Source organism: Myxocyprinus asiaticus, chromosome 24 (assembly GCF_019703515.2).
Source record: "Myxocyprinus asiaticus isolate MX2 ecotype Aquarium Trade chromosome 24, UBuf_Myxa_2, whole genome shotgun sequence".
Taxonomy (NCBI): domain Eukaryota; kingdom Metazoa; phylum Chordata; class Actinopteri; order Cypriniformes; family Catostomidae; genus Myxocyprinus; species Myxocyprinus asiaticus.
Window position 1 is genome coordinate 16782942 of NC_059367.1, and position 10770 is coordinate 16793711.

At 38.9% G+C, this 10770-nt stretch overlaps 1 protein-coding gene and 1 long non-coding RNA gene across 3 annotated transcripts in view; one reads left to right on the forward strand and one right to left on the reverse strand.

The window, feature by feature from the left end:
- The window catches only part of LOC127414708 (cryptochrome-1-like), a 40648-nt gene extending 30039 nt beyond the window's left edge, over nt 1-10609 (forward strand). The window contains exons 9-15 of one of the 2 annotated variants that reach the window (XM_051652907.1): nt 827-978; nt 2945-3147; nt 3624-3710; nt 3969-4094; nt 4207-4305; nt 8424-8587; nt 9073-10609. In XM_051652907.1, coding sequence (XP_051508867.1) covers nt 827-978; nt 2945-3147; nt 3624-3710; nt 3969-4094; nt 4207-4305; nt 8424-8587; nt 9073-9081 — 840 coding nt within the window. In that variant the 3' untranslated portion in view covers nt 9082-10609. The remainder of the gene's footprint in view (nt 1-826; nt 979-2944; nt 3148-3623; nt 3711-3968; nt 4095-4206; nt 4306-8423; nt 8588-9072) is intronic. The other variant, XM_051652906.1, reaches the window with a different exon arrangement.
- LOC127414709 (uncharacterized) lies at nt 1024-10770 on the reverse strand. The gene is made up of 3 exons (XR_007892831.1): nt 10633-10770; nt 3590-3692; nt 1024-2548 (listed from the first exon to the last, which is right to left on the reverse strand). It is a non-coding gene; the product is annotated as an uncharacterized LOC127414709 (long non-coding RNA).

Consider the following 10770-nt stretch of genomic DNA (forward strand, 5'->3'; position numbering starts at 1 on the left):
GACTCCTGAATCGAAATTGAATAAAATGAAGAGGTGTCTAAGGATTCCCACCCATACTAAATGCAAGAATACCATACTTAACATGGTTAGGTCTACAGATCTTGAGATATCTTGAGTGTTTACAGTAGTGCTGATTATGGCTGCACGATGTAGAGGAAAAATGCGATATGCTCACTGAAATGTGTCATCTCTCATGTAATTACCCACTCTGTTAATGTTGAAATGACAATGGAGAAAATTAATAGGGAATATCTCATGCTTTTCCATGGTGCCTTTGAACACTGCATGTACACACACACAAGTAACAATCGCACGGCCAGTGTATTATCTATCTGCGTCCCCATAAACAATACTTTATAAAGTATTAAAATAATTCCGTTATCCGGATATGTACATTTTCGATATTTCAGTAAATGTAATTTATCGTGCAGCCCTAGTGCTGAGTGGCAGTTATGGATCTATGAATGAAGTCTAGAGAGGTCTGAGTCATTGACTTCACAAAACTGCTATTAACTTCATGTTAATAGGTGGTCATGTCTAGAAGGTAACCCTCCAGTTGCTGAAAGTCTCGCGAGAGCCGCATGTGACATTCACACACTGAGTTTATTTTGTTTATATAAAGTCCAACAGAAACCATACACGACCCCTAACACTAACCTTAACCCTACCCCTAAATCTAACCTTAACCCTAACCTTCGTAACCATGAATAAGACTCTTGTGAGACTTTGGCTGCCAGTGGATTACCTACCAGACATGGGTCAGAATGACAGCTAAGAAACAACCATTTCTGATTGGCTGGAGAGTAATGGTAGTTATAATTAACAGGTGTTTGAGGAGCTTCTATTGGATGCAGACTGGGGTGTGAATGCGGGCAGCTGGATGTGGCTCTCCTGTAGCTCTTTCTTTCAACAGTTTTTTCATTGCTACTGTCCAGTGGGTTTCGGCAGGCGCACTGACCCTAATGGCGATTTCATTAGGTTGGTAACGTTCCCAAATGTTCACACATAACCCAGAGTGAATTAGCTGCTTGGAAAAAAACCTTTCACTGAAAGGTCACTTCAAAGCTAGTGAATTGCATTAAATATTAACCTTAAAGAAGAACAATTAAGTAAAATAAGAGAACTAAGACATTTTTTTCCAAAGTAACTTGATGGCCACATAGGATTATTGGGTAATTTGGGAGGGTAATTAATTCAGTGATATGAGGATTTTTTTTTGGGGGAGGGGGTATACTCACCTTTTTTCCTACTATAGACAGCATTTGTCTTGGTATTCTGTCTGAGATTAAAGTAACAAATGAGGCCAAGAATTGTGGGTTAGGTAACAACATAAATTAGTCAGGAAAGAAAGGAACAGATTGAACCCTATAGCCTGTCCAGGTATTCTGATTTTATTCTCACTTTTCCTTGCAGTTCAAGAATATGGTACAGTACAACATTTTTTAAGAAAGTTGAATCATGTAGTTATAAGACCTCATGGCCATGTTTGCCTTTTAAATATTTGTGTGATCATTATATTTAACTTCATAAGCATGTTGATCAAAAGCTTGAATGTTTTGTTTTACTGTGCGATCGTCTCATGGATTGGGTGAAAAGTTCAGCTTTCCCTTTCCCCTTTGTGAATTGTGGTTGATTGCTTTTAAGACGAAAGCCATTCTTAGCCAAAGCATTTGGAAACCTGTTAGCTGTGAATGTGGTTGAAGCTTTCTGCTTTTTCAGTGGGAAATGCAGTAACCTGTTCTTTAGCTCAGTAGCATCTTGTTTCATCGAAAGGGATTTTAACCACTTGGTATGAAGCCTGGTCTCTGTTCAATGCATAGAAAGCCACACTGCATTTCCCAGAGAGCATGACGGGAGGTAGGGCCAAAAGCTAGAGACAGTGACTTCAATCTAGCTCTAGACAACTCTTCCTTATCAGACTTTTTTTGAAATGTTTAGTGGTCCTCTAGGTGTTGAACACAGCCCTGCTTGTACAAGAGAACAACAATGCTTCGTTTCGCTTGCTCCTGGCCTTCAGCATCACTGCCCCAATGAAGTTGTTTAGAGATCCCTAGGTTGTTCTTTTCAATTTCTCCAATTTGATTTTGTACATGTAATGGGTCTTCCATGATTTCCCAATGCTTGTGCATACCTGCGTCTCTGATCATTTTGGCAAAACGAGGGGGCCATCCAGCAGAAGGGAACAGAAACTGTGTTTCTCCTTTGGCAGCTAGCAGGTTTCTCTGCCTTGGCTTTGGATCACTGTCGTCTCAAAAGCGATCAGTGGCAGTGCGAGGGATAGGGAGTGAACCTGAACCTCTCACTCTGCCCTGAGTTCCAACTGTTGAAGCTGGGGGGGAGTTTGATTGGATCTGGGGGTTTGGGAGGGCCTGGTCACTGCCTTTCTAATGCGTTTTGTAGTAGGAATGTCCATAGTGTCTCAGCACAGGCAGGACCTGTTGGTTTATACTGCAACCGCCTGTCTGCAAGCCGTGCCATCAGCAACCCCTCTGTTCGGACTCTGGTAAGGTGGAGCACCTAGGTATGTGGCTTTTTCTGTCACTGGGATCTGGAGGAGAGATGTCTATTAAGCTGCAAGTTCTGATTTCAGTAGAGCCTTACTGAACTCTTCTGTTCGTGTCAGTTTCTCTTTATATGGTGTTGTGCAGAGTGTTCCATTTGTTGTGTAAATCGGCAAATATCTATAAATTATTAATGTTACATGAACACCTGCCTTAAGAACAAGAGATTACACTCACAGTTCCTTAGTACAAGCGTTATGAATTTTTTCATTCACATATATATTACAAAGTTAAATGTATTTTCCTGAGTCTTAGCACTTATGACTCCTAACCTGAACTTTTCCTAACTCCTGACTCCTAACCTAAACATGGGAACCCAATAACCACCTCGTGTAACCTTCATGTTTATGATGAGACTGGTTTAATCTCTCTTTGTTTTTCAGACGATATTTACCTGTTCTCCGAGGTTTCCCTGCCAAGTATATCTACGACCCGTGGAACGCCCCAGACTTTGTGCAGGCCACTGCCAAGTGCATCATTGGAGTCCACTACCCCAAACCCATGGTCAACCATGCAGAAACGAGCCGCCTCAACATCGAGAGGATGAAGCAGATCTATCAGACACTTTCGCGCTACAGAGGACTTGGCAAGGATTTGGATAGTTTGAATTAGCATGCAACTAGCTAGCTCGGATACAGTTTATATTAATTATATTTATTCCTAAAAACACCCTGTTGAAAAGAACAGCACTGCATTTTGGATGCTTGTTCCTAGCATATGATGCTCTGGTGTCCCTACCAGGCTTCTTAACTAGCAAGCCCCCATTGTTCAACCAACTTTATCATAAAGACCACACTTGTAGACAAGAATATTTTGCTGGTTAAAAACATAGCTACACTGGTTCAACAGCTAGACCAGGAGCTTACCAGCATAACTCAGCTTGAACCAGCATGGAAATACCTGCTAGTCTAGCTGGTCTTTTAAGCAGGGCAAGCATTTGAGAAAACAGATGTAATATGTAATTCAGTATATGTGAAAAAATAATAAATTGTATGAGGATGTCATACGCAAAATGGTATCAGTAGTACCTTAGTAGTAAAGTTAATTCTTCTGTTTTTCCAGGACTTTTGGCCTCCGTACCATCCACACACAACGGGAATGGAATGGCATACTCCCCAGGGGAACAGCAGCCTGGGAACAACACACTAGGTAAGTCAAATTTTTTTCCTTGGTTTGAGTTGCTAGAAAGTACTGGTTAGCCCATTTCACAACAACCACTACTGCATGAAGCCTATTAAGAGTTACTTTTTCTTATTCTGATAAATACTCATTGACTGAACAAATCAAGAAAAAGTAAAGGATAATGAAAGATTTGATTTTCTTTGACAACTGAGTGGAGTACTCATTTCAAGTAAAAAAAAACAACAACCCAATGATGTGATGCAAATTTACTTTTTGACATCCCAGTAGCACCGGCAGTATCAGGCAGTTCTGTTGCTAGTGGTAACCGGAATGGAAGTATTCTGCTGAACTTTGACAGTGAAGAGCACCAGGGACCAAGTGGAATTAGGCAACAACAAGAGCAACAATTAGGTAAGGTGTCCCATTAGACTAATAGATTTGCAATAGTAAATTATTGTTTATGCAAAATATTTATGCAAAAGTATTGAAATGCAGTATTTGGTGAAACTCACTTGCTTCCTAGGTTACCACAACATGCCTGACTCTGGGAACAACATTGCAAGAAACAATCGACTTTACCAGTGTAATATGTCACATGACATGGCAGTACACCAACATTCAGGTAATAGACATGAGAAATGTATATGTTGTCAAGTATTATTACTAAGTGAAACTGGACACATCCAAAGTTTTATACCTGCTTGTAATCACAGTGATCTACTGTGAGCTATGATGTTGTTCATTGATGGTGTATGCTTCCACTGAAGCCACCCATCTGCTTTATTTCAACTTCATTGTTTAAAAATCATTTGATAGCGGGATTCATGGTAAACAACTACATTACCCATGGTACAGCAGAGAAAGATCCACCCATAAGAGAACCCAAAATCAATAGTTTTATATATTCCCATTGTTTTTTATTCAATGACATGATTTGCAGTGTGTCATGGGATTGTAGTTTGTGCCCTCATGAAGGACGGTAAGCATACAGACTTGTACCTTTGTCTTTATGTCCGATTTTCAAATACAACCTCTGGCAAAAAATTTTGGAATCACCACACTTGGAGGATGTTCACCCAGATTGTTTACTTTACATAGCAAATAAACAAATCACAGATATGACACAAAAAATTTTGTTTAATAGCTGAACATTCTGGCTTCGTGAAACATCCCTCAAACAAATTAAATGACATTATTTTAATTAATGGCATATTTTTTCCAGATCAAACAGAGGAAAAAATTATGGAATCACCTTGTAATTTGCATTTCTAAAACAAATACTGGCTAAGTCTAAAAATGCAAATTAGTCTGCAGTTAAAAGAGAGTGCTTACAGACCTTAACGAGCTGTTGAACTTGGAAGGAAATTAATGGGGCTTTTCCACTGCACGGTACAGCTCAACTTGACTCGACTCTGCTCGCTTTTTGGGGGTTTTCCACTGTGGATACTACCTGGTACTTTTTTTTATTACCACCTTGGTTGAGGTTCCAAGTCAAATGTGACGTCAAAACCCTGCAGATCACTGATTGGTCAGAGAGAATCGTCACTACCAGCATCACTGGATTTGTGACACGGGACATCAACACGCTAGTTATAAAGTTAGCAACAGCGATAACAATATCATTTGTTCACGCGACTTTCGAATTGTAAAAAGAAATGGCTGTGCGCAAAACCACACCGTAGTCAGTAAACGAGGTGCAGTTCCTCTCGTTAGCAACGAACGAAATGACGCGAAACAAAAAAGTCTTTCAGGAAGTGTCTCAGCTGTTGGCCGCACACGGCTACCACCGGACCTACCAACAGTGTAGGGAAAAGTTAAAAATAACTTAAAAGTGACTACAGAACCATCAAGGACCACAAGGACCACAACAGCTGGAGTGGTTCAAACAGAAGAAAATGGAAGGGGTTCGACCAAATGGACGCTATCTATGGCAATAGACCGGCGAGCAATGGGAGGGAGAGTGCCCTGGATTCGGCGTTGTTGGAGTCCACGATGGAGGATGGTAAGTTTTGTTATGTTAACTCTATATTCTGCTTGAAAGCTTCACTTTATTTAGTTGACCAGCTACTGGAAAGCTTGCTTCTAAAACAACCAGGCCAATTTAACTGTTACACTTGTGTGAAATCACCATGCAAAAACTGCTTTATGCAGCACAATGAGCTAGTAGCTAACAGCTAGCGATCGTGTTATTGTTTATGGTCAGTTATGTTTGTGTTGCATTGAAGATGATGTCACGGCAGTAGAGGCGGCGCAACTATGACGATCAGCCTATAATCCCATCCACGTTGAGGCAGCACTAAACTGCAGTGGAAAAGCAAGCTCAGAAAAGTAAAGCGAGCAGAGTCGCAGTGGAAAAGTGCCATAACTGAAAGGAAACATGGCCCCAACAAGAGAGTTGTCAACTAAAACAATGGAAAGGATTATAAAACTCCTTCAAGAAGTAAATCCAACATGGAGTGTGGCAAAAGAAGTTGGTTGTTCCCAGTCAGCTGTGTCTAAAATTTAGTGCAAGTATAAACAAAATGGCAAGGTTATAAAGGAAAACATATGGGTAGACCAAGGAAGATGTCAAAGTGTCAGGATAGAAAACTTAGAATGAGGAAAATAGAAAATGCACAACAAAACAAATGAAAAACAAATGGGCGGAAACAGGAGTCAGTATTTGTGACAGAACTGTAAGAAATCATCTGAATGAAATGGGATTTACATATAGAAAAGCCAAACGAAAAAAAGCACTAACACCTAAACAGAAGAAAACAAGGCTACAGTGGGCTAAAGAGCAGCAGTCATGGAGTGTACATGGACTGGATGAAAGTGATATTCAGTGATGAATCAGGAATCTGCATTGGCCAAGGCGATGATGCTGGAACTTTTGTCTGGTGCCGTTCTAATGAAACATATAAAGATGACTGCCTGAAGAAAACAATCAAATATACCCAGTCATTTATGATATGGGGTTGCATGTCAGGTAAAGACCAGGGGAGATGGCAATCATTACCTCAACAGTCAATGCACAGGTGTACATTGAAATTTTGGACACTCTTCTCATTCCATCGATATAAAATAGGTTTGGTGATGAAGTCATTTTTCAGGATGATATTGCATCTTGCCACAGAGCAAAGAGTGTTAAAGCTTTACTTCAGGAAAGGCATATCAACTCAATGACATGGCCAGCAAACAATCTGGATCTCAGTCCGATTGAAAATTTATGGTGGAAATTGAAAAAAATTGGTCCATGACAAAGCTCCAATCTTCAAAGCTGATCTGTCAACCACTATTCGAGAAAGTTGCAATCAGCTTGATGGAGAATATTGTTTTTCATAAGTTAAGTCCATGCCTCAAAGAATTCAGGCTGTCATAAAAGACAGAGGAGGAGGAGGAGCAAAGTACTAATTGTGATTTTTTTTTTTTTTTTTTTTTTTTAATTATTTTTATGATTCCATAATTTTTTCCTCTACTTGATCTGGAAAAAAAATATGACATTATTTTAATTAATGTAATTTAATTTGTTTGAGGGATGTTTCACGAAGCCAGAATGTGAACATCCTCTAAGTGTGGTGATTTCATAATTTTTGCCAGGGGTTGTAATTTTTGGCGTCAAAACATAGTTTGTGATGTTGTGCTTCACCTCGGACCTGGTTGGTTTGGTTCATGGCTTACAACTCTTTTAAGAAGGATTTTATTAAAAGTCTATGGAAGAAATGAATAGGGAAAATACTTGCGGAACCCAGATGGCTGAAGAATTAGACGGGCACTGTTGCGCACTATTGCTAAGAATGTTCGAATACAGTAATGAATTACCATTACTGTCATACAATTATTGGATATGAGTGTATATTGTGTATTGCAAGGTGTGCTATAGTATGTAAATATGAAGAGTAATTTTAAACATTCACAATAAACAAGTATGCTTGCAATCAGTATAGTACAAAGCTGATATCAGCAGCTTAGCAAAAGACTACCACTCCCTTTAGGGTGGGAATGGCTCAGCTGGCGCTTAAACCCACAAATTACTCCAGAGAATATAGTATATATTAAGTCTTTTATATTAGACCACATGACAAATTTCTATTAATGCTGGTGTAAGCCTAATGCATTTGTAAGTATGTTGCTTCAGAAGGAAGGAAAACATATTCATGTTTGAATGTAAATAAATGAGTGTTTAACTACTAATTACTGTATATACAGTACTGTGCAAAAGTTTTAGGCACTTATACAAAGTCCAGTAAACATTAAAAAAAAACTAAATCAATATATGATGTGACCACCTTTGCCTTCAAAACAGCTCCAATTCTCCTAGGTACACCTGGACACAGTTTTTCATGGTTGTTGGCAGATAGGATGTTCCAAGCTTCTTGGAGAATTCCCCACAGTTCTATCTCTTTAGGCTGTCTCAATTGCTTCTGTCTCTTCATGTAATCCCAGACTGACTAGATGTTCAGTGGAGGGCTCTGTGGGGGACAAGCCATCTGTTGCAGGGCTCCCTGTTCTTCTATTCCATTATATTATATTATATTTGCAAAAGGAATGTTTAGGAGTCTAAAATGTATATTTCCTTCTGACACACTAAAGCTGAAGATATAAATAACCATCTTAAGACAAATGTTTTTGTGAAACATCTTATGTGCCTAAAATTTTGCATAGTACTATATATGTGTGTCTGTGTTAATAGATACTTTTTTTTGGATTAATAGATTCTTGGACTTGTTTATTTACATTATCCTGTGTGGTATTTACCAGGACACCTGCTGCACACAGGAGGAAGTGTGATGGGGAAGAGAGAGAGAGAAACAGATCAAGATACTGAAGGTGAGGATAACGCCCTCTCCACTTCTCACAAGCTACAGCGACTCAATGTAGAGGTCACTTCAGCTCATGCTACCAGCGGGAACCAGTCGAGTATGGTAAATATAACTCTGCCCTTTCTTGATTTATAAATGTTAAATAAATATTTCATCCAAAAAATTAAAATTGTCATTTAAATCACATTCATGTTGTTCCAACCCGTAAGGCTTTCTCTCATCCATAGAAAAATTACAGGTTCAGTCACCATTCACTTTCATTACTACTTTTTTTCTTACAATGAAAGTGCATGGTGACAGAGGATGTCCTTCTACCTAACTCGCTTTTGTGTTTCCACAGAAGAAAGAAAGTCATACGGGTTTAGAACAACATGAGAATGATGACAGACTTTTCATTTTTGGGTGAACTATTTCTTTAAGATATCTATTATCTATTTCATCAGTGATAGACCCTTAGATATTTTTCTTAAAGACAGCTATAGATCTAAGGTATGTCTCTACATAATTATTGAAAGGCATGACTAAAAATATTCAAATTGTTGGAGACAATTGTGAGAGATTGGTATTTTTTTTTATTTACTTTCCAGAAGAGTTAATGGACATATCTTCATACTGAGCAGAACAGATGGAAAAACAAGGCACTGTTTGAGAGAGGCTTACTTTCCCCTTTTTGAGTTTAAATCCGTATTCTTGAACAACTTTCTAATGTTTGAAAAAAAAAAAAAAAAAAAATTGTGGATTTAGCTATTTTCATTTAATTTATCTTTTATCCTTTCTTAGGTTAGGGGTATATTTACCATCAAATGAGGTCTATTGTTCTTACCAAGTGAGATGTAGAGATTTATAGGCCTTTATCAAGCAGGAGAAAGCTGACCTTTGTTGAACACTCATTGCAGCTAGCATTTTGTGAGTATTTATGTACCACCAGCACCAGCCATCGGTTGGATCCATAAACCAACAAAACCATCACAAAACACTTTTGTACATTGCCAGTGTTCTGGATCTCTCCGACTCTCAGTAGTGGTGTATGTGCCACTTTTTGTAAACAGAAAAACTTGTTATATTATGTATATTGGTGTTTTGTTCATTGCCGGTGCAATGTATTAGTGTTTTTTTTTTTTCCTCTTTCCACTTTTCAATGCCCAGTTCCCAATGCGCTAAAAGTCCTTGTGGTAGCATAGTGACTCGCCTCAGTCTGGGTGGCAGAGGACAAATCTTAGTTGCCTCTGCATCTGAGACCATTAATCCATGCATTTCACATGGCTTGTTGAGCGCGTTACCGTGGAGACCTAGAACGTGTGGAGGCTTCATGCTGTTCTCCGCGGCATCCACGCACAACTCACCACATGCCCCAACGAGAGCGAGAACCACACATTATAGCGACCACGAGGAGGTTACCCCATGTGACTCTAACCTCCCTAGCAACCGGGCCAATTTGATTGCTTAGGAGACCTGGCTGGAGTCACTCAGCACACCCTGGATTCGAACTCCCGACTCCAGGGGTGGTAGTCAGCGTCAATACTCGCTGAGCTACCCAGGCCCCTGTGTGTATTAGTGTTTTAATTTACTCCAAAAATTCTTATACACATAGATTATATGGCCAAAAGTATGTGGACACCCCTACTAATATTATTGCGTTCAGGTGTTGCCGCCACACCCATTGCCAACAGGTGCATAAAATCAAGAACATAGACATGAAATCTCCATAGACAAACATTGGCAGTACAACAGGTTGTACTGAAGAGCTCAGTGACTTTATAGTTTTTCTCAATTAATTTTACATATTTTTCCAAACTATAGTCAGTGCTCTCAAAACAATTCACACAGCCAACTAAACAGACCCTTATTTTGCAGAACAATTGAAATTCTCCGATAATGCATTTGTAAAAGGCAAATACCTCAAAACTATAGATGTGAATCCTGAACGTATTATATAATGAAATAACATATTTATTATTCATATCTACAATAAAGACCTTTTTCCCCATGTGTTTTCTTTAAATTTCTCTAAATTTAGATATTCATCATGCCTCTTCTTTCTGTCCTGCCAAAAAATGTCATCCACTTCCATAGCTTGTGAAATTGTACATTTACTGTAAAAAAAAAAGAAAAAAAAAAGAAAAAGTCTTTCTAATTATAATACTTACAATATTGTTTTTGATTATGGCATCCAGACCCATTTTTGTTTTTGAGATTGAAATCATTGTAGATCTGCTCACATAAGGCCGAGAGAGAGATCATGATTCATAACATGATGAATTAGAGTCATTTGAGCCTGTTCGGTG